The 24,257-nt window shown below is 39.3% G+C and overlaps 1 protein-coding gene across 5 annotated transcripts in view; it reads left to right on the forward strand.

The window, feature by feature from the left end:
• Positions 1-20,318, forward strand: part of EXD2 (exonuclease 3'-5' domain containing 2) — a 56,199-nt gene extending 35,881 nt beyond the window's left edge. For all 5 annotated transcript variants that reach the window (XM_019733490.3, XM_088797381.1, XM_019733488.3 and 2 more), the window contains exons 3-9: positions 6,088-6,344; positions 10,425-10,551; positions 13,412-13,743; positions 14,721-14,827; positions 15,086-15,221; positions 16,225-16,581; positions 18,874-20,318. In XM_019733490.3, coding sequence (XP_019589049.3) covers positions 6,088-6,344; positions 10,425-10,551; positions 13,412-13,743; positions 14,721-14,827; positions 15,086-15,221; positions 16,225-16,581; positions 18,874-19,090 — 1,533 coding nt within the window. In that variant the 3' untranslated portion in view covers positions 19,091-20,318. The remainder of the gene's footprint in view (positions 1-6,087; positions 6,345-10,424; positions 10,552-13,411; positions 13,744-14,720; positions 14,828-15,085; positions 15,222-16,224; positions 16,582-18,873) is intronic.
• The last annotated feature ends 3,939 nt before the right edge of the window (positions 20,319-24,257 follow it).

Raw genomic sequence — 24,257 nt, forward strand, 5'->3', positions numbered from 1 at the left:
TTTCTTGATTACTCTTTCCATGGGTTTATCAATTTTATTAGTCTTTTCAAATAACTAACGTCTGGCTTTGTTGATCTTCTTTATTGTGTAGGCTCTATTTCATTGATTTCTGCTCTTTCTCTGTTATTTATTTTCTTCTAGTTGCTTGGGTACAATTTGCTGTTCTCTATTTATTCTTCAACCTATTTTCATCTGACACCCTACCATACTACTCCACTAAAACTAATCAAGTTGATGGCTTTCTTGTTTTCCGATCCAGTGGACACTTATTTGGACTCATTCTAGCTCTCAAAAGCGTCTGCCCAGTCCCTACACAAGACATTCTCTTCTTGGCTTTCATGCCCTCACACTTTCCTATCTCCTATCTTAATGTTCTTTCCTCTTTTTCTCTTTCTGATCCCCCTTTTACCTGACATCTAAATGTTGGCATGCCTCAGGCTCGGTTTCTTCTCCATCTACCTCGGGGATCACAAACTAAGATGCGTGCAAAGTCCAGACAGGAAATGTAAGTGAATATGTAGAATGATTACATTTTTGAATGCACAGGAATATTCTTAAGTTTCATAAAGAAATATGCTTCCTCCCTTTTAGTCTTTAAACATAGGCCTCTATGGTCTATCTTTCATTTCCCTAGTTTTGATAGAGACACGGATCCTGATAAATACTTCTTTGTACTAGAAAAATAGTGGTGTACAAATACCATGATACATGGAAAATGACAGTTGGCTTCAGTGTTGAGAAGATGTTACGGTGAATTAGAGAATTCATACCTTATATAAGTGGGGAAGCTGCTATACAGTTCAAGCCAAGTATTGCCAGATTGTTCAGTTCTTTAAGGAGAACTTGGAATATAGACATTTTAAAATGTGAATTCCACTAATTTCAAAATTCTGGCACAAGTTTTTAAATATATGGAGACAAAAAACCAAAAAGTAAACATTTCAATGGGTCAGCAGATGGGTCCATGGACCACTAATTTATATCCTGTAATCTACATTCTTTTTCCTAAGTGATCTCATTTATTTTTTTTGGAGAACCAGTTTAAAAAAAATTTTTTTTAATTAAAGTTTAATTGGTCTACAATATTATATGAGTTTCAGGTGTACAACATAATGACTCAATATTTATGTACCTTATGATGTCATCATGCACAGTTATGATATTATTGACTATATTCCCTGTGCTGTACCTTACATCTCTGTGGCTTATTTATTTTATAAGTGGATTTGTATGTCTTATTCCCCTTCACATTTTTCACCCATCCCCCAACTCCTTCCCCCACTTTTGGCAACCATCGGTTTATTCTCTGTATCTGTGAGTCTGTTTATGTTTTATCGTTTTTTGGTCGTTGTTGTTATTTTTTAGATTCCACATATAAGTGAAATCATACAGTGTTTGTCGTTCTCTGTCTGACTTATTTCACTCAGCATAATACTATTTAGGTTCATCCCTGTTGGCGCAAACAGCAAGATTTTATTCTTGTTTATTGTTGACTAATATTCCTTTGTGTGTGTGTGTGTGTGTGTGTGTGTGTGTGTTGTGGCATCTTCTTTATCTATTCATCTGCTAATGGACACCTTGCTTCCATATCTTGGCTATTGTAAATAATGCTGCAATGAACATAGGGGTGCATGTATCTTTTCGAATTAGTGTTTTCATTTTCTTTGGATAAATACCCAGAAGTGGAATTGCTGGATCATCTGATAGTTCTATTTTTAATTTTTGTGATCTCATCTAATTTTATAGTTTTAAATATAATTGATATGCTGATGACTCTCAAAAGTAGAACTTCAGCCTTTAATATCCACCGGCCTATTTGACATGTCCCCTTGAATGTCCAATAGTCATCTCAGATGTAACATGTTCTTAACAGAACTCTTGATTTTTCTTCCCAAACCTGTATTACCCCTAGTCTTCTCCACCTTTAAGATTTAAATCAGGGAGATATCCTCCCACTTAAGGGTTTTCAAACAGAAGTGATATGATTGAAAGTCTAGACACAAATAGGTATTATGTTGGTGCAAAAGTAATTGCAGTTTTGAAGATTAAAAATAATTGCAAAAACTGCAATTACTCTTGCACCAACCTAATAGTTATAGTATATTAAGTGTCTTTAATGGCAAAATATATGGAAATTCAAAGAAGTGGTTATAGAAACCAGGAAATAACACAGCATGCTACCAGAAAGAGGTATGAGTTTCCAGATGCTCCTGAGTTACCTATGGTGATATACAACTATGGATGAGTCACCTGTACAAAATGAGGATGCTGACATTTTTTTTTAGAAGCTATTATTTTGCCTTTCTCCTGGGGATGTAGGGATGGATGTTAAATATGTTTCTGGCCCCTGACTAAGGCCTGATTTTTTTTCTGGAGTTTCTGACTATGGACGTCCTTGCTTAACAGGAGCAAATAATTGGTACAATAAATATTGAATGAAGTGAGGGTCATTTTCCCAAGAGTATCCTTCTGCAGGCCCAGGCTTCAGGATTATCTGAGGTCCACTCGCTTTTCCTTCTATTACCACTGCCCTTCCCACTTAGGAAGTATTACCAGTGCTATCTCTAAAATAGATTTTGCATCCATCTACTTCTCTGCATTTCTACTTCCTCCCTAGTCCAAGCCTCAAGTATCTCTCATCTGAACCTTTGCAATAGCCTCCTGACTCTTTGCTTGGACTCTTGTGCTCCTACAGTCCCTTCCCCATGTAGTAACCAAAGTGATCTTTCAAAAATGTAAATCAGGTCGTGTCAGTCCTCTGCTTAAAACCCTTCCATTGCTTCAAATAAAACCGAGATGTCTTAATTACTTACATGTTCTTAAGGACTTACATGCTCTGGCCTCTCTCAATACCTGATGTTGTGTCCATCTGTTCTCTTCCCATTCTTCTTCCTACTTTCCAGCCTCATTGGGCCTTCCTTTTGTCACTTGGATAGGACAAGCTAATTCCTGTCTCAAAGCTATGGGCTAAATTTAGCTGATATACAAACACCACGGACTAGGGATGCTCACTAGTTAACCTGTGTGAGCCCAGAACATGGTACCAGATCATTCTTTACTCTTTACTGCCATCGTGGGGCTATTTAAAGAATCAGTTGCTTTTCCAGAAAATTTTATCAGCTCTGGACTTTTAGGAATCCTACATAAAGATTAATTTCATAGGTGTTCATTAAATTATTTATGCTTTGTAAATTACATACAAGTCATATCACTTTTATGTATCACATACAGAAAATGTAATAGAGAAAATAAAATATAAAAATTAAAATATACTACATAGCATATAATCCCAAATAGGTAAAAATACAAATATTTTTAAATACAAAGAAATAAAATCTGGAAGAAAAAAATGTGGAATGTTAACAGTGGTTATTTCTGGGTTGTGGAGTTTTGATATGATTTTTCTTTTTGTATAATTGTATGTTTTCTACAATAAATATGCAATGCTCTATTTAAAAAAAAAAAAAAAAAGATTTCTGAAGTTAAAATGGATTTTCCACTGGCCCTCGGAGGATCTCCAAACCAATGTTCTCTAAGTCAATCACTGAAATATGGAAAAAAGTGTTAGAAATTTTGTCTAGAATGATTGATGGCATCATTCATTTAAAATTTTTACTTTTGTGTATATTTAATAATGTGTATAGCACATTAGTATAGTACTACATGTATATAATTTATAAACACATATGCATATATATTGTGTATGTCCCAAACATTTTTTATATGAGTTGACTGATCAAAAGAAAAAAAAAATCAGAAACTACTGGATTAAATAATGCTAATGAAATTAAAACGTCATTTTTTTCCCTATTATACATAACATTGGTAAGCCAAGGGTTCCATTGTTTTCCATAAATAGTAAGTGATATCAAGCGAAACAAACATTAGAAAGCAAAAGGGGAAAATATGAGAAATAAAGACTAGATATCTATTATTTTATTTTTTTTAAGGAAGGCGCAGCTCACAGTGGCCCATAGCAGGGATCGAACTGGCAACCTTGATGTTATTAGCACCACACTCTAACCACCTGAGCTAACTGACCACCCCTAAGCCAAGTTGACTCTGCTCCAAGTATTATTCTTCCAATTATACATTCACTATAAATTTGGTCCCTATTGGAATCATAAACACTTGGATTTCCAGTGACAAAACCTTAATTATAATACATTAGGCCTTAAACACAATCCAGAAACAGTATTAAAAAGACAACTTACTGTATCTGTCCACCTATGTATTTACTTAATGTATTTTATACAGTGGAACCTGATTGAAAAGATGTACAAAGATCCAGCCTTAGGTATTTGCAGTATTATGTCAAATTAGCAGTGCTAAATATTAGAAGTGGAGATTTATAGCTTTTTCCTAGAGAAAGCTGGTATTACAGAGGGAGGGAATTACTCATTAATAAAAAAGGCAATTTGGCCACAATCGGATGAATTATAGAAGAGGACCCAGTATTCAGTTTCTTTTAGGTCTTTCTGACCTTGGCTGAGCCCCAAGAAATAGACACATTAGAGATCAAGCTGGCATACTTCAATTTGAGGATACGGAAATAGCCCTCACTGATAACAAAGCAGTGCCTGAGAAGGGAAATCCTAAGGCTTTTGTGAATTAAACCATGGCTTTTACTTAGCACTGAAGTTGAAGTCGAGGGCAAAGGGCCCTCCTGAATTTTGTCTTTAACAGCAGTTCTTTGTAATCTTGACTATTTCCTCTCTGTGATTTTACTCACTCCATAATGAAATAGCCCTCCCCTGATGACTTGTAACACTTTGTTTGGACCACTCCTTTGGTATTTACCACGCGATTTCTGAGGATGTGAGTTTGTGTGCACTGTACTCCACTTGTACGGCTGTAATCCTTAAGGCATGTTCCCTTTCTTGTATAACTTTACGTTCACGGTGGCACCGAGTGCAATGCCTAGCACGCTGATACTGTGGTAGTGAGAGAACCGCACTGCCTAGAACAGGCAGGGTGCCCACTGTTCACGCTGTGGACAGATTCTTTGTTGTGAGGGGCCATCCTGTACCTTGAGGCTGTTTAGCAGCAGTCTGGCCTCTAACTGCTAGATACCAATGCACTCTTCCCCAAGGTGTGACAACCAAAACTTTCTCCTGGCATGGCCAAAAATCCTGAGGGTGAGGTACAAACATCTTGGTTGAGAACAACTGTTCTAAAGATTGGGAAATGTAGGTTCTGGTCCTGATTTTGCCATTATCTCTTCATGTTGAGGCAAACTGCTTCACCTGTAGACCTTAGATTTCCTCTCCTGAAAACTATGAGGATTGGAATTTATCACATACTTAGTCTGGTGTCCATGGATAGCTTTACAGAGCCTTTAATTCATGTGAATTTTGTGTTAATTTTTCTGGGAATAACTTCCTTAGTTTTTAGCATTTTCTACAACTTATCTATTACCTCAAAAAGATTAAAGCTAGAACAGTTAATATATAAAGTTATTTTCAATCCTTAAGATATAAGCATCCTAGCTTATGCTCAGTATACATTTTTCTTTTTCTTTTATAAACGACATAAGATGCTGAGAAAGCACTTTGTGCTACCAGGATTTATTATATCGGCAGGTACCACTTATTTAGAATAGTATTGTATTTCCTACCTCTTCTTAAAAATCGGATCTTGAGGCAGTGATGATAAGGTAAATGAGTCAAGTCAATGGCATGTACATTAGAGTCTGGATAATAAAAGAGTATGTTTATCATTTGGCACTCTGCTCCTTAGCGTTTTTGGGTTTTTTTGTTTGTTTTTTTCCTTAGCCTTTTAGAACCTGTATGTTTTACATGACTCTGCCAACGAGTCCCAGCGCTCCTCTGTGTCAGCTGGTCACTATTTATGGACTGCTCATATTGCACGCCCTGGAGTTTCGGCCCTCAGTAACCTTTGTTTAAGTTGCTGCTTCAGAGTACATTGCATTTGTTAGCACAGGCTGATCCTTAGATTTGAACCAAAATCCGGTCAGCTGCTCCTTGTGGGAAGGTGAGGGTGTATCTCTGAAACTTGCTTTTTGCCAATTTCATGTTGTCCTTAGTGCTGTGCTAGGGTGTTAACTGTTTTTTTCCTCTGTTGCAGGTGAATTTGGAAGGCAAAGCCAGTCCTCTGTCACTCCTTCAAATGGCCTCCCCAAGTGGCTTCTGTGTCTTGGTTCGCTTGCCCAAGCTGATCTGTGGAGGAAAAACACTACCAAAAACGTTATTGAACATTTTGGCAGATGGCACTATTTTAAAAGTTGGAGTTGGATGTTCAGAAGATGCCAGCAAGCTTCTGCAGGATTATGGCCTTGTAGTTAAGGGCTGCCTGGACATCCGCTACCTAGCCATGAGGCAGAGGTATGGTTGGTAAGAGTGCTGGGATTGCTGTTAGCTGTCGGGCAAATATTTTAGCAAGATTTGTAGATTAATGAGAATCAATAGTGAAGCATCTGAAATTCTTTACAAGCCTAGAGGCTTCTGAGATGCAGATTGAGTTTGTGAGGAAATATTCCAACTTCTGAGAAAACTGTAGTTTTGGTCTTTTTAGATGAAACATTAATAAGGTGCCTCTATAAACTATAGGTTGTAAACTGATGACCCCACTGGCTAAATTAGGGCTGCAAATGTTTTTTGGTTTTGTTTTTTTAATATGATATTTTTGGGAAATTTTAGTTTAAATCCAGAAAATTTAATGTAAAAATCTGTATTTCTGGCTTCTCTTGAAAAATTAGATGATTTGATTATACTAGGTCAATAGTTCTAGATGGCAATAGTTGGCTGGGTAGCACTGTCCTCTTTAGATGAGCATGTCCTGACTCTTCCTGGTAAGTATTTGAATTTGCATACTCTGCTTTAGGCTAAAATTGATGATAACTCTAATCCTTACTGAGAGGAAGAGAGATGTGCCTTTCCCTTGGAATTCTACTTCTATGGAAATGATATTCTAACTTTTTTTTTTTAAGGAATCGCAATTAATTTCTCATGTATATACCTACCAAGTCCTCGGTTTAATAATGTGAACTGACGCAGCATGTCTCCTTGCCTCAGATGACACTGCCATTAAAAGTTTGTAGGTTTTGATAAATGAAGGAAAGGCCTGATTAAAATCTATGCTTATTGTAATTTTTTTAGTATAAAATGAAATTTTATTTTAGCTTAGTAATTTGGCTTATGTAAATAAAATTCATAAGTAAAGTATCAAATTTTTTTTCAAGTAATACAGGGAAATACTGAAAAATGTTGAACTCTGTAAAAGTGTTTGGAGTATAAAAGCAGAAGCCACCTTTCGGTTAGGCTCTCCATCCTTTGGCACTGCCTCCTCACAGGAGTGCCACTGTTACTCTGTTGCTAGAGGTGGCTAAGAGTTGACTCTGGAGCTGACTGTGTGGGCGCCAATCCCAGCGCATCCCAGCGCTGCCCCTTTCCAGCTGTGTGACCCTTGGCAAGTTACCAAGCCTCACTATTCCTTAGTTTCCTCATCTGTAGAGATAATAATGTTCCCACCTCATAGGATTGGTGTGAGGATTAAATGAGTTAAACTATATAAAGAACTTAGAAATAGTGTTTGACATAGAGAGTGCTGTGTAAATTTCACCTGTTACCATCATCTTCACTATCACCTTCCACACCATCATCATCTGATTGGTTTGGCCTTCCCAGTCTCTTTCCATGCAATTACGGTCCTCTCTAGGAATATCTAGAAATTGTGCCCTGAGTTTTCTGGCTAAATGCAGAATGGCCAAGTGTCAGAATAAGAATTTGGCCAAAGCTGAATATTATCGTGAACTTTTCTAAAAATAAGAATGAAGCATTTATCAGGTCTTTCATTTTTTAATGAAATTTTATTAAAATTAAAAAATTATTATTTTGTTATTGAACACCACAGTAGTGAAAATAATTTTTTTTGACATTATAGTGTAAGAAATTTAGCATTCTAGTGCAAGAATTGTACTTAGCCCTGTTAGTTAATTATGGGTTGTTCCTGATGTTGATCAAAAGTAGTTGCTACTTTCAATTTTCTTTGTGGGGGGGTGGGGGTGGGACACAGTTTTTTGGTTGTTGTTTGGGGTTTTTTTTTGTAATGCTGTCTTCTTTTCTTCATGCTCTTTATATTTTTATTATATGTTAACTGAAAATGATTTATTATAGAGATTGTTATATATGATTTTTGAGTCTTTCCTAATGAAACTTTGAAGTGGCAAAGGTGGCATCTTGTTTTTAATTCATCCTCAAGCAATGTGAAACCTTCTCAAATATGACATTTAAAAAAAGACTAATGACCTAAATGGAATTAAATAACTAAAAATTAAGTACTGTCCTTCAATGAGGCTATTGATTTCAAGAATTATGGAATATCCATGCTTGCATAATGACACAGCTGTTAAAAAGTTTGAAATAAGTACAATTGTATTTACTGACATGGAAGGAGGTCTCTGATACATTGAGTGATAGAGCAAGTAGCAGAACAAAAAAACAAAACAAAAGCCAGAAAACAGTATCTACTCCATCGAACCATTTGTTATTTGTGCAGAAAAAGTCTGGAGGGTCATATTCCTGAGGAGTGGAAGTGTGGGGCGGAGGGCTTTCGCTTCTCACCCATCATACTGCTATCTCGTCTGAATTTTTAATAATAAGCACTCATTACTTTTATGCTTTCTAATAAACAACAGAAAGTTTTATGTCTCACCCAAATCCTTAATTTCCATTAATTGAACCAAGACCTTATGTATTTTATCTAAGTGTATCTGGACCTGTTTTTACTTTTTAGTCAGTGCTCCTTTTGGGGGTGATGAAATCTATCAATTTATTGCTTGTTCTTGTAAGGAAAGACTTCCTTTTCATCATCATAATGGTTTCACTTCCTACAGTACCTGAGCAGTCCTACATGTTGTAACACAGACATGAACCTCCACCTCCGAGTTTCCTGCTCTAAAACTTCTAGTATCTCACTTGGTAACCAGCAAGCCAGCTCCACTTGTGTAGGTGGATATGTTCTTAATTTCACATTTATGTCGTTTGGAATCTCCAATCCTCGGACATATTAATTTCTTTTTCACCACCCTGCAGCTATTTTAATCAAAAAGTGTTTGAAGAGCAGAAAGGTTATTTAGTTTTATTGTACCTTCACACCCTCAGTGAAAATAGCCTTACCATTTTTTTCAAATTTGAAAAGTAATACACCAACAGTAGCTGACTCAAATATAGAAAAATATAAAGAAGATATCAAATCACCTCAAGGCCCACACCCAGAGATAATACCATGTTTCTCCTAAAATAAGACTTAGCCGGACCATCAGCTCTCATGCGTCTTTTGGAGCAAGAATTAATATAAGACCCGGTCTTATATTAATTCTTGCTCCAAAAGACGCATGAGAGCTGATGGTCCGGCTAAGTCTTATTTTCAGGGAAACACAGTATCACTAACATTTGATTAATATCTTTCTAGTTATCTCTGTGCTTCTTCTCCCTCATATACCTAGAATTGCATACACAAATGTATTGTGTAGTATATATACCGTGTTTCCCCAAAAGTAAGACCTTATATAAGACCCAGTATTATATTATATTATATTATATTATATTACATTACATTACATTACATTACATTACTTTACATTTACATTTACATTTCATTACATTACATTACATTACATTACATTACATTACTTTACATTTACATTTACATTTACATTTACATTTCATTACATTACATTACATTACATTACATTACATTATATTACATTACATTACATTGATCTGGTCTTATAGTAAAATAAGACCGGGTCTTATATTAATTTTTGCTCCAAAAGATGCATTAGAGCTGATTGTCTGGATAGGTCTTATTTTCGGGGAAACACGGTATTAACATAAAGGAACCATAACATATGTTTTCTTTCACAGTCTTGTTTTACTTAACTAACATGTCATGGACACCTTTTTACATCAATGTAGATCCACATTCTTATTTTTAATAGCTGTATGGAATTTAATTGCATGGATATTTAACCAGTCTTATAGTGATGGACATTTAGGTTGTTCCCAATGTTTTACTACTATAAATAGCACTACAATGAAGATTGTTTTATGTCCATTTGTCCTTAGGATGGATTCCTAGAAGGGGAATTGCTGAATCAGAATTTTTTGTTCAAAATTTTAATTTTGCTATTCATTGTTAAACTTTTTAATAAAGGTTATAAAAATATACAGTTCACAAATTTTAGGTTAGACTGATTCTTCATGCTTCACGAATACTAGATATAGTTATTTTAAGAATATAATCTAATAGATTAAAAAATTGTGTATAATTTTTATTTTACCTTATTTGATGTCTAGTGAGATGATCTGTCATCTGCTTATTGGCCATTTACATGTTTTTTTTATTTGCCAGTTCTTGTTCTTTTCCCATTTTTGATACATGATTTTATTTATTTCTTGTAGAAACAATTTGCTCTGTAATGGGCTTAGCCTGAAATCACTCGCGGAGACTATTTTGAACTTTCCCCTTGACAAGTCCCTTGTACTTCGTTGCAGCAACTGGGATGCTGAGACTCTTACTGAGGACCAGGTACTTCTTATCAGAGTAGTGAAGGATGGAAGAGTCATTGCTTGTGAAGTGTAACTGTTTTTAAATTTTTAATCCTCAAATATGATATAAGCATTGGGCAGAAATGCCTTAAAATAAACACATTGTCCGATGATATCCAAGATGACTGGTCTATAATAATGCTTAATGAGATTTTAGAAACTGCAGAAAATAATATTTAAATTTGACATGAAAAAAAATGGATTGAGAGTATGGCACACATGGCCAGGCTTTTGGACTAGTGGGTTTTATTATCAGTAATTATAGATTACAATCATATGTCAGTAACTATAAGTTTTTTCTCAGGCTATTCAGTTTCTCCAGAGATGGATCTTCTAGTCTTGTGCCCAACAGGTAGAACCCCCACAGCCTATATTTTGGTAGCTGAGTGGGGAAAGGTACTAGCAATCTCACCATTCAGTTCGTAGACTTTCCCATAATCCCCCTTTTTTTCAGGTGACACTTTGCCTCCAACTTTCACTGTGCTTGGTATTACTAGGTCCTGATCCTCTGTGATTTAACCATTTGTATGACCTAAACGTGTCAAAAACCAAATCCTGTACATTGAGTAAAACAAAGCAGAGCAGAAAGAAGAGTTTATTGCAAGGGTTTTGACCTGCAAGGCGAGAAACTCAAGGCTACGGGAGCAATGAGTCCCTAGTTGCTCACAAACTAAAGGGTTTTTATGGGGTATGTGCAGAAGTTACTTGGCTATTTCAGCTGATTGGTTGCCTAGTGGTCTTCTTCCTTGTTTGAATCAGGGTAGCTGAGAGAGGGAACAAAGAAGTCCAAACATGGTGTGAACAGACTTGGCATTTGGGGATTGGCTGGCTACCTCTGCTGATTTCTGAAGAGAACTGTAAATTCCTGCAACTTATGTTAAGTTTTTGTTTTCTTCAATGTGACTGCATTGGCCAGCTCCATTTTTTTCCTGACATAAATTGATTTCATTTTAGTTTGGGTTCTACAAACGTTTACTCTTTTGCCTGAGAGAAGAAGTAATTATCTGGCCCTGTGGTATAAAAGAGGATATCTGGAGTTGTAAGGGTTCTTTATGAAGAGTCTCACCTTATCCTCCTGTTTTCACTCCTATTTGTATCCTTGCTTTTACAGATACCTGCTGCCTCCCATTCCTTATGCGTTACCATTCTTTGTGGCTCAAATTAATTTGATTTTTGGATTTTGAGCTTACCAGCCCCTGTAGGCCTAGGTCTCAGCCTTCTCTTGCTTGCTGAGTCGGTTACCACTTACTTATTCATCCTTCCAAAACATTGTTAATGGAAAGAGATACCAATAGTTAGTATCTTAAGGTTAGTATCCTGTGAAGAGAGTTCTAGTAATCAAATTATCTGAATTTGTTTCTACAGCTATTTCTGCTTTGCTGTGACCCTAAGTAAGTTACTTCCTTGTGCCTTGGATCATTTGTTCATTCCTTCTTTCCTTTCTTCCTTTTAATAGTTTTACTGAAATATAATTTACATACAATAAAACTCACCTATTTAAAGTGTACAAGTCAATGGATTTTAGTATATTTACAGAGTTGTGCAGCCATCCTCACAATCGAATTTCAGAACATTTTCATCACCCAAAAGGAAACACCATACCCATTAGCAGCCACGTCTCATCCCACCCCACCACCCCAACATCTGGGTTTGGTGTGGTCGTTTGAAGCACAGAAATTTTTAATTTTGATGAGGTCTAGTTATCTATTTTTTTTTCTCTTACTGCTCATGCTTTTGGTGTCACATCTAAGAAATCATTGCCTAACCCAACTCATTTACTCCTATGTTTTCTTCTAAGAGTCTTACGTTTTAGCTCGTACACTTAGGTTTATGATCCATTTTGAGTTAATTTTTACGTGTGATGTGAGGTAGGGGTCCAGCTTCATTCTTTTGTATGTAGACATCCAGTTGTTCAGTACCATTTGTTGAAAAGGCCTTGGTTTCCTTACCATTTGAAAATAATTTGTTAAAAAGTGCTCTGAACTCTTCACATTCAAGTACTTTTCCCATGGGAGACAGCTTGCTGCTAGATATGTATTATAGATTGTTGGGTCTAGGTGGAAAACGTTATCCAAACTTGTTTTATTCTAAAAGCATTAAAAAATCCTTACTAATAGTATTGTTTACCAGGCTGGGTTATTAGAAATGAATTAAAGAAATCAAAGTCTTTATAGCCTTTGTTGAGAAAAGCTATTAATTATAGTTTTGACTACTTTTATTTATGACCAGCTTCCCTGTGACCAGTTGCTTGGGAGAATGACTTACCATTATTAAATAAATAAATTCCAGAAACTGGCCCTTGTGACTTTTGATGTGAGGCCCATGTTTGAAACTGTTTGTTTTCCTTGTTTTCAACATCTTATTAAGAGGTATGGCAGTGAACTTCACTGTAGGGCCTCTTAATGAATCTTGGTGTCAGCTGTTCTAGGTGATAAGCACCCCCAATGTGAAGTTCATATACTAATTGTCAGACCTGTGGTAACTACCCTATCCCAAACTGGAGGAAAATCTGTCTAGCAGTTTTGGCTGTAGATAGAAAGAAACTTCACTGATTTATATACTTTAGGATTTTTGAGCATTTAGAGTTAAGTCATTATTGTAACTATTTTAGTTGAAAACATAGGGAACATGAAAACATAGGGATCATACTATTTGGTTTACTTTTGTATAGTTTGAAATTTTTCATAACCACAAGTTTTTAAGAAGTACGTGATGCCTAGGTTATTGTATTATACGACTTGAATTAGAACTAAAATTGTTTATATCTTTGTGCTTGACTTTGCAGTTGCTCTCTCTGGTTTGCCTTCCAGATTCCACTGATCTCTGACTTTTCTCTTCAGGTAATTTATGCTGCCAGGGATGCCCAGATTTCAGTGGCTCTCTTTCTCCATCTTCTTGGATACCCTTTCTCTAGGAATTCAACTTTAGAAGAAAACGATGACCTCATCGGCTGGAGAAAAGTCTTGGAGAAATGCCAGGATGTGGTAGACATCCCGTTCCGAAGCAAAGACATTAGCAGATTGGGAGAAGAGGTTAATGGGGAAGCAACAGAATCTTTGCAGAAGCCAAGAAATAAGAAGTCTAAGATTGATGTAACGGTGCCAGGCAACCACCAAGGGAGAGACCCCAGAAAACATAAAAGAAAGCCCCTGGGGGTGGGCTATTCTGCCAGGTAACTGAGTTGTTCCCTGTCTAGTAAAGAGTCAGAGGCCCGGCCTCCAACAAGGCGCATGCGATGCCTCACCTTGGGTCTGGGGAGAAGGCTTATGTGGTAAGGCAGCAGAGGCTCTCCAGGGATTAATTTTGTTTTTCCTTTCCTTCAAGGACATGTGGAGCTATCCTTTGATTTATTTGTGTGTTTTTCTCTTTTTCTCTTTCTTTTACTTTTTTATGGTTGGAGTGGAAATGAGGAGAGCTTAACCTAGCTTTGTCACTGATCTTGATTTGACCTTAGACCGGTACTTTCTCCAATTATAAATGAGGGTATAATTATTATTCCTGCTTGCTTCAGAATAGCTGTGAAAATAACATGAAGTACATCATACTTTTCAGGAGAAGTGCATCATCTTGTTCATTTTGTATTTGACTATTTAAAATAGCATCCAGCTCTAAGCCAATATTACACAGCTTACGGGTCCAGTGCAGAAAGATGACTGATAAGTGCTTTGGAGTGGAAGTTTGGTCCCTGTAGCAAAGTGCCTTTAGGAATTGGATGATTAAATTGAAGCAAGTATTGCGTATGATCCAGAAATAAATGCACGCAGCCCTCATCCCTTTAGACTGAAGTTCTTTAATTTTAATTTACTTTGTATAATCCAATGATTCCTCTGTAGGACAGTTTTCTTGGTGCTGTGTTCCTGTTTGCTTTCATAATAGAACCGTGTAACACTACCCAACTCAGTCCTCAATGTCCCAATCCATAAATATAAAAACCAGAAGTATAAACTAATTCATTTTTATTTCTGTTTCCTAGCCCAATGCAGATGGAGGAATTAACATGGTTTTTTGCCTCTTCCCCCCTGTAAATGTAATGTTTGCCCCTAGTCTTGAGAATAGCTTGGGTCGCTCAGAAGAGAACCATGGGAGGCAACTGGTTCTTGGACCAATAGTTAGCTTTCGGTTTTAGATTTCTCTCTCCCTTCCCTGCAGAAAATCACCCCTCTATGATAACTGCTTTCTCCATGCTCCTGATGGACAGCCCCTGTGCACTTGTGATCGAAGAAAAGCTCAGTGGTACCTGGACAAAGGCATTGGAGGTTTGAGATTCAGCTGTCGTATTTTATCTATAATTAGGTGCATGTGGGCTCTGGCAGGAGTGGGGAGTGAGATAAGAGAGAGGGATGGATGCGTAGAAGAAGGCAGACAGAGGTCTGGAGTCACATGGGATGGGGCTATTGAAAATCCAGAAATAGTGATGTCTGCCAGGACAGAGCTGAGAACAATGAAGGTGGGGTACTTCTTTCCCAGGGGAGAGGTGAGTAGTCACACCTAACGAAAACTTATTTTTTCTATAGAGCTGGTGAGTGAAGAGCCTTTTGTGGTGAAGCTACAGTTTGAACCTGCGGGAAGGCCTGAATCCCCAGGAGACTACTACTTGATGGTGAAAGAAAACCTGTGTGTAGTTTGTGGCAAGAAAGACTCGTACATTCGGTGAGTGTGGGGTTGCCTGCCCTGATTGTCTGCCTCCATGGAAATTGCCTGGGTGGCCACATGCAGAGCCCTAAGGGGCCTTGCTGGAATCTGCCCATTTTGGCTGAGAGACTTGTCCCTACGGGACATTTCCGTTTCCCCGAGAGCTTTGACATTCTGCCTGGCTTTGTGTTAGTGGTGCCCACCTCTCCTGAGCCCAGTTCTTACTTTCTGGTCTGCAGCACTCTTCTCAGTAACAGTTTGCCATAAAGAGAGTGGTTCCCTTTTGCTCGTGAAGGAACTGAGACCAGTTCCTTCAGAAGCTGCCTTTCTGTCCTTATACGCCCCCCGAGTGGCTCACAAGCTTTCTGATCTTTGGTACTGTTCACGAAGTGTCCATATGACGAGGCTTCCTCCTGGACTTCTGTGAAGTAACTCACTTTCCTTTTTTCTCCCCTTGCAAAGTGAGATAAGTAGTTGTGGTTACCAGGAGTTTTTCCTGAGAGCTTAGTTCTCCTTAGAAAATAATGATGGACTCTGATGAACCAGGGAAATAATCTTAGAGTAAGGGATTATTCAAGCTGAGGAAATTGGCTTTTTCAGGTCACCAGGCTCCCAGAATTTCAGGAGTAGAGGTTACGTGCAACATGCTTTGAGACAGTTGTTTTCCAAATGTTAAAGGCCATTCGACTTTCTTTTCATTTCTCTGATACTTTTCCTTCTGGAGCACAAACTTCTCAAAGGTTATTAGGTTTTTGCCACCCCTGACCTTCCCCTGAAGACTGATAACAGGTAGTCTAGTCTCACTTTAAGAAGAGGGGAACCTAAGGCCCAGGTAGGTAGGCAGGTGGGCCCACAGGGGAATAGGTAGTATTGTTTTTATGTACTCTCTGTTGGGTTGTGGGGCCCAAGGCTTTGTGGTCACATTTAGGTCCAGATCAGAATCCCAGTAGCCCTCCTGCGAGCTCCATGTATGTTCTGTGTCATATGCTAATGACACTGCCTTCTGGGCGGGCTTCCTCAGGAAGAACGTGGTTCCACATGAGTACCGGAAGCACTTTCCCATTGAGATGAAGGACCACAACTCCCATGACGTGCTGCTGCTCTGCACGTCCTGCCACGCCATCTCCAACCACCATGACAACCATCTGAAGCAGCAGCTGGCCAAGGAGTGCCAGGCCCCCATTGGCTCTGAGGAGGGCTTGCGCCTCCTGGAAGACCCTGAGCGCCGGCACGTGCGTTCTGGGGCCAGGGCCCTGCTCAGCGCGGAGAGCCTGCCTGCTCGTCGGGAGGAGGAGCTGCTGCAAGGACTCCGAGAGTTTTATAACACAGACATGGTCACGGAGCAGATGCTTCAAGAGGCTGCCAGCCTGGAGACCAGGTACAAGGGACAGCTGTGGTCAGAGAAGGGATTGAGGCATAACAGTGACATTAATCCTGACTACTTAGCGAGAATGCTTGCCAGGGAGGGGGTGTTCGTCACTCAGGTGCCGTGCATAACCTCGGACTTCTCCCATAAGTATCTAATGGCTTAAAATACCACAGGGGTGGGATAGAACCATGTATTTGAGAATTTCCTTTCCATGGGAGACTTGCCTCTATCCTTGACCCTTTAAGGTCATATACTTATGTCCAGTCATTTTCATGACCAGCAGGAGAGTTCAAATGCAGTGGAGTTGTGCCTTATATATTCAGTGCAGAAATAAATCCTCAAGTCAGCACATAAAATGAAAATAATAGTCAAAACATACCCTCAAATCTCTCACGTTGCCCTTGAAGTACAGTGTATGTGGTTTTATGTCTCTTACCTTAGCCAGGTCTGTGGGAATTGAGACCAATGGATTCATGTTTCCTATCTCACCTGCATTCCAGAATACTGGCCCACTGAATGGAATATTGGCCAGAATTGCTGTTACTATTTAAATGACTTTTCTCCTTTTTCCTTCCTTCCTTGCTTTCTCCCGCCTTCTCCATGAGTACACAGTTGAATTCATGTGACTTATATCAGTGTTCCTAAATGAGAAGTGTATGATCTGGAGAAATGAATGCGTCCATGGCTCAGATGATAAAAACTGGGCTCTCTGCTATAGTTTTGCTTCCCAGCTCTCACTTTTTTCAGTAGTCCTAGGGGTTGAAATAACTGAACTGATAAATTCACAAAACCCTGATAGTGATGCTGGTTGCCTACAATATTTTTGTTATCAAAAAACCAAAGCACCTTAATTAATAGCAGTAAATATTTATTGAACAAATATTCGTAGATACACTAATCTAACCAAGCTAATAAACTTTATATAAATCATCTTGACTATTTCTTGTAACAACCCTCTGAGGTAGGGTTTAGATTTCTAACTGGTAACTGCTAACATTATATCTTACATTTTTAAAAAAATCTTTCAGTTTAAAAAAAAATTATTACTATATTTTATCCTTATAACCATTCTGCGAGGTTGTAGATACCCTGAGGTTGAAGTTAAGTAACTTATCAAGGTCATCTTAGAGATGAATGACACTGGCTCCTTTAACCAGATCCCAAATGTATTTCCTAACAGAGCCAATCTTCCCCTTTCAGCCACTGACCTTTCTAATAAATCCCTCTTGCTGACTTGGATAGAAGGATGCTGCACTTGGATGTCTAGGACCGAGAAGAACAGCTGGTTGGGGAAAGATAGACAAGTTAGTGGGATGTGCAGGAGCTAAATAATAAAATGTCTGAAGATACCCAGAGGCACTGACACTGCTAGACTGGTGGGGGCTTGGGAGGGAGGGCTGAGTGAGGTGGGGCTTCCAGGAGAGGAACTGAGCCCGCGGGGCAGGGAGCTTCCTTGAGCAAGGTAATCTATTCACGGCAGGTGAGCACACCGTTCGCTTGGTATCAGAGCAGTTGTTAAGGCCTCTGCGTAGTTGGGAAGGAGGCAAGGGTTCGTCTCCCTCTTCCCCAGCACCAGCTGCACAACGAGCAACCACGGCAGCATTTCTTTGTGACCAAAACATTTCTCATGGATGTGGTTTGGCATTCTTTTTGTGAGAAGGAAGACACTAAAGGGCTGTCCCACCTTTCATTTTACATTCAGATATTATTACACTGCTATGAAAAACTGGCACATGTGGGCTGGTTTAACAGCCTCACATAAGTACTGAGTATGGTTCAGGATGAATAACTTAAAAGGAGAGTGAGTTGGTAACTGAGCACCCTGGAGTAAATACAGGACCAGCATTCTTCACCCACCACCAGCCAGACAGCAGGGCCCCTGCAGCAGGGGCTGAGCATCATGCGGTGGTTTTCCCACAAGTATAACTCACAATCCCCACATGCCTTCTGTCGGATTATAGGCAACATATCCAAACTGTATTTTGTTTTTATTTTTTTGTTTCTATTTTTTAAGGAGGGCGCAGCTCACAGTGGCCCATGCGGGGAACGGACCGGCAACCTTGGTGTTAGCAGCACCGTACGCTAACCAACTGAGCTAACCGGCCACCCCCCAGAATATTTTCTAAAAGGCAGATATGGGAAAGAGGATGTTTTAAAAACGTTAAAGTAACCAACCAGTTAGGAGTCTAGCAGTCTCCCATGTGCCCTTATGGAAGCCCCAGGGCCCACAGCACTTGGAGCCCACGGTGAGACCGTCCTGTACCGTTTCCCTCAGACCCTTTGCATTTTGTGTCTTGGCAGGATTTCCAATGACAACTATGTTCCTCACGGGCTGAAGGTGGTGCAGTGTCATAGCCAGGGCGGGCTGCGCTCCCTCATGCAGCTGGAGAGCCGCTGGCGTCAGCACTTCCTGGACTCCATGCAACCCAAGCACCTGCCCCAGCAGTGGTCAGTGGACCACAACCATCAGAAGCTGCTCCGGAAATACGGGGAAGACCTTCCTGTCAAGCTGTGGTGATAGCTGCTCCCCTCCCAGGTTCGGACGGCTGGGAAGCTGAAATCAAGGTTGAAAAGTCACCTCTTCCTGTTTTAATACATCGATAATTGTCAAAGCCTGGTGACACATCTCAGAATACTAACCCATACTGATCCCAGGATGCTTCTCGTGGAGCAAGGCCATTGTTTTAAGGAGAGCTTACAGTTTTGAATTTGGGTTAGGCAGGGTGAAATTTCTTTTTTCCTCCCTTTTATTTTTATTTCTGTGGACAGGGGGGGCCGTGGCCTTTATTTTACTCTTTCTCTTCCACTTTCCCTGTGCAGATGGTAAATGAAGGATTCTCCCTGAAGTGACTTGTCAAGACTGTCAGGTTTTTAATACATTTGTTCCCTGTCCAGTATGTTGGTTTATATCAAATTGGTTGTCAAGTATTTCAATCCCATCAGGTTAGGAGGGGGAGTAAGTTCTCCCAGAGGGTTGGAGAGGTGAACAACGGTTCAGATTCGTTTTTCCAGTTCAATCTCATAATTATAATTCTTTTGGCTTAATGCTCTCCCCATAGCTTACCTGCCTGGGATCCATCCCATCTGGATCATTTCAGTTTATTTCACATACACTTGACAATGCTCCCCTTTACAGGTCCAGGACCAAAGCAGCAACTTCCTGCCCTACACGCCCACCCGAACACTGGGGGGATCCTTTTCTGGAAATAGGCCTTCAATCTGGGTGGGACAGTGAGAAGCATAAGCACCATCTCCCAAGAGAATTTTGGTAATTTGCTCAACTTTCCCTTTCATACTGTTTATTGTTTGCTTGTTACAATTCTCCTGCCCAGAATGGCAAGGTTTTTTAGCTTAATCCCTTTCAAAAGGAAGATTCTCTTTTCTCAGAATCAGTATCAGGTCCCTTCAGATTTGCATACTGACCTCTTTGGAGCACTTCATTCTCTCCGAGTCATTTGGTCAAGTTGTAACATGAGAGGACACCGAGATGAATTAATATGTTTAGATGTTCAAAACAGTGGTGTTTTATCTTTGAAAATGTGAGGTCACCACTTTGAGCATGAAATCAATTTACTGGTGATTAGTATTTTTTCTAAAGTATTAGGAAAACTTTCTTATTTTATAAGATCTTAAAAAACTAAAAAAGAATTTTATGGCCAGAATCCAGTAAGAGTTCTGCATTGAAATTGTGCCCAAGTCGGTAATGATTGCTCTAACATTGATAAATAAAACTTCTAAGCACAAAACTCACTGATTGTAAACGTAAAAATTTTTTCTTCATAACTTTATAAAATTGGTAAATATTCTTCGGGGAGGAGATATTTATCCTACAGGACCCTGCCACATGGCAGTACCATGGTATGTGCACACAGATGGATATGTAGCACTCAGTGCAGCTTTGGCCCATCAACAGCAGCCCACAAATACATGTGTACATCCTGCATTTTGTTTCTCTGCCCCTTTATTCCCACTTTCCTCAAACAGGCATTTCTGGGATCTAAAGTAGAAATCCTTGAAAATGAATAGTACCAGCCACTTTGGGGACTGTATGTTCAATGCAGTAGGTTATTAGGAGCCTGTGTGTCTGTGGTCATATTGCATGGAGCCCAGTGGTGGAGAACCATGGGGATGGGCTAGGTGGTCGTGTAGTAGGCTGGCCACAAGGTGGCACTCAGAGATTTTTGTTTTATATTCATTCTTGAGAAGAGGCTTTTAAAATACATGGTTCCTGAACATAACTCATGACTTATGGTTCACATTTTGCGTAGTTTATTTGGGGTTATTTTGATAGCTTCACAAGAAAAACTTCTTCCTCTGAAACAGGGAGTAGGGCTCTTTTGTTCTCTTATGAGCCTCGAGCTAGGAGGTAAGAAACACAGACAAAAGTCTTTTAAGGTCCAGTGGTTGCTGTGGAAAGAAGGAATGGGTTCTCCAACAGAGCTTCCTGCAAAGCCCAGTAACAGAGCCAGCAGCCATGATAGAAAAACATATTAGACTGTGGCACATGAGCTTTCTCAGCCTTTCCTGAAGAGTTACTGTGGAGAGTTGAATCTTTTTGTTCTCTGAGTTAACACGTTGTGTACAGATCACGAGAATCTTCACGAGGGATTTAAACCCCGCCGTACGCAACGTGTTAACCTTGGACTTTAGCAGCCTTTCCCTAAGACTGACAATTACTGTTTCAAATGAGGTATTTTAGAGTAGGCATATTATAAAATAAATATTTATTGTTTTTTTTCTGATACAAAGTGAGGTATGCTTATTGGAGATGAGTCTAAAAAAAGAATCAAAATCATCCATCTTCCTTCTATCTAGAATGGAGCTGACCTTTGCTGGTATGTTTATAAATTTCCTTTCAGAATTTAAAAAGCACATTATATAATGTTTAATCAAAATTGAGAGTCATACATATATACAACTTGGTATCTTAGTTTTCCCCTCACTTAATATGGTATCACAGTAATTTATTTACTGTGTGTTTAAATCTTTGAAAGTAGATTCATAGTGGCTTTACCTTGCTTTAATGATCTATTCCTGCACTTGAAAATTTTGGTTATTTCAGGTCCTTTGTTAATTAATATCAGTGACACTGTGGTAAACTTTCTTGTGTATAAATCTTTGACTATATCTTTAATCATTTTACTAGAATAGAATCCTACAAATTGGATGGTGAGGAGGGAACTCCCATTGCTGGAGTGAGTACAAACTGATGCACCTTTAAGAGTGCATCTCACGGTAATGCTTCTCGTTAGCCCTGTGGCTCATGTCCCGGTGCATTTGCTGAGTTTCCATGTGAGTGGCAGTGAGAAGACAGTGTCATAGCAGGGACCTCTTGGAATGTGCTCTGATTGTTATGTTTGTAGGCTCAGAGTCTTTTCTCGGCTTCCCTTTTATGTCCTACCCTTTATTGCCTCATTTTCCCCTTATAGTCAATGTCTTTTGTAGAAAAACTTTATTTTAAAGTAAAAATGTAAAAAATTTTTAATTAAAAATAACATTTTTTATTTTAAAATAAAAGTTACAGACAGATCTTTTTTTTTTCTAATGGACAAGCAATTAGTGATTTGCCATTCTAAAGTGAACAAAGCACAATAGTCAGGGATTTGTTTCCCTCTTACCAGTGCAGCCATAAGTTACTTATTATTACCCATGTCGCAGATAGAGATCAGATGACAAAATGTGTTCTGTTGAAATAAAGCCATTTTAATTCCTCCTGTTAGGCTCCTAGGAGCCCAGCAGGCAGAAAGAGCTTTTGTTCAGCTTCCTATACTGCCTGTTAGTTTGGGACCCTAACATTTGACTATAATTTAAATTCTTAGTTTACCTTGTCTCTGAGTTTTTCATTCATTCATTTATCCTTTCTTTCTTTTTTTCTTCATTATGTCTCATCTTCATGAGAGGTATCACTTTTTACTTTTAAAGGAGATGGTTTCTCAGTTTGCTAGTTTATAGGTTTTAAAAGAATTCCTCTTTCTGATCATTTGTCTTTTCTGTTGTTCAGGTGTTCATTTTTAAAGTACCTAATCCCTCAGGAATACAGTAAGAATAAGTTTTGGGGGATGATGGGCGCTAAAAGAGGGTATAAGAATGATTCTCGTTATGATTAACTCTTGATCTGAATAATCTGAATATGTAATCCCCCAAATATTTTCATTTTAGAATTCAGCTAGATTTTGTAGGTATTCACCAAGTTGCCTCCTCATGCTGGAGCCTAATACCTTCTGCCTGTCCCCAGTCCTGGAACAGTTTCATATCAGGCGACGGAGCAGGGCTGACGTGCAGCCAGATGTCCTGCTTGTGCAAAAGTCCCTGTTCCGCCAGCTACTAGGAGATGCATTAGCCACTGCCTTTGCTTGAGGCACCAAGGCCGTTGCTTAAATGCCAGTATGTTATTTGGAAAGGTAGGAAGTAGATTAGACCATTGTTTCCTCCTAACTGGCTCTGTCTGTGGCCAACTCTGGTTGGAGGTCCCTAGACACTGTGGGTAACGGGACCAAATGAGTAGTCACGGGGGATAATGATAACCAAGAACTGACTTTCTCTGCACTGGAGGGGGGAATGTCAAAGAACCTAGTTCACGTGCCCTGGCTTGTACCCTCTTCTACTGTGGTGCGCACTGCCTAGAACGGTGCTTCTCTGCCTGGACTGAGTGGAGCTAGTTAATCGCATACTCTCCAGATTGAACTCAGAGCATTTGAGCTTTGAGCCCCAGCTTCCTTATTCATTATTAGTTTTGAATTTTTCTCTCTTGCTAAATGGGTAGCCTGTTGTCTTTGTGTCAGCATAAGCCTCAAAAGCTGCTGAGTTTCAAGTCAGTATTCCTGTAAGTAAGTATGATGTGTGGTCCAGAAAATTTCTGCATTGAAGAGGCTACTTATATTCTACTCCTGCTTCCCAAGGACCTCCCTTCTCAGGCTGCGATGTGCTGGGGCAGAGGTGGGATTCTGACTGTTCAGGCCACCAGGGTCTCTGTAAGTCCTGGATAAGAATCAGAAATTTGAGCTTAGTAAGCTAATGGGGCTGAAAAGAAATGAAAGATTGAGACATGGGTAGTTTTAAAAGAGGTACGTTTATTTGGTTGGTGCGGGTGAGGGGGGTGCAGTCCATGGACTTTACATTTTGCTCTTTCCTATACTTAGTTCTGTCGTGAATTGGAGGATTAAAGGAATAGGCTGGTGACCAGCGTTCTGGTTCTGGTCATTAGCTGTGTGTCTTTTGGACCAATCACTGGGCTCCTTTATTTATCAAGAAAATGATGAGTTGGAATTAGATACACTGTAAGGGCAGTTCTAGCTGTAGTATTCTGTAATACATCCCACCATTTCTTGATGTGGTACTTTCCCTCGGGTGCTGTGTACCTTCTGCCTCGTTGCACACTCTCCTCCCTGGGGAGGGAGACTGTGCAAGGAATGGAGGGGAGTGAGGGAAGCAGGATGCCACACCATGTCCTCCTGGCCTCATCGACTAGGGAGAAGCCTGCCCCTTCCATCTGGTACTGCCCCTGGGGTCAAAATACTCTTCTCACCAGAGATGTGCTGAGTGCAGCCTTAGGGAACTCAACGTTTCTACTCAGGTCACTATTTAACTGTAAAAAAGGAAGAGAAATCTTTTATCTTCAGCCCCACTGCTAGTGCTGTAAGGTATGTAAGAGATAAGCATAGAGTGGAAATTAGGCAAGTTTGCCA

The sequence above is a fragment of the Rhinolophus sinicus genome, chromosome 3, assembly GCF_057876585.1.
Source record: "Rhinolophus sinicus isolate RSI-liver-muscle chromosome 3, RSI-T2T, whole genome shotgun sequence".
Taxonomy (NCBI): Eukaryota; Metazoa; Chordata; class Mammalia; order Chiroptera; family Rhinolophidae; genus Rhinolophus; species Rhinolophus sinicus.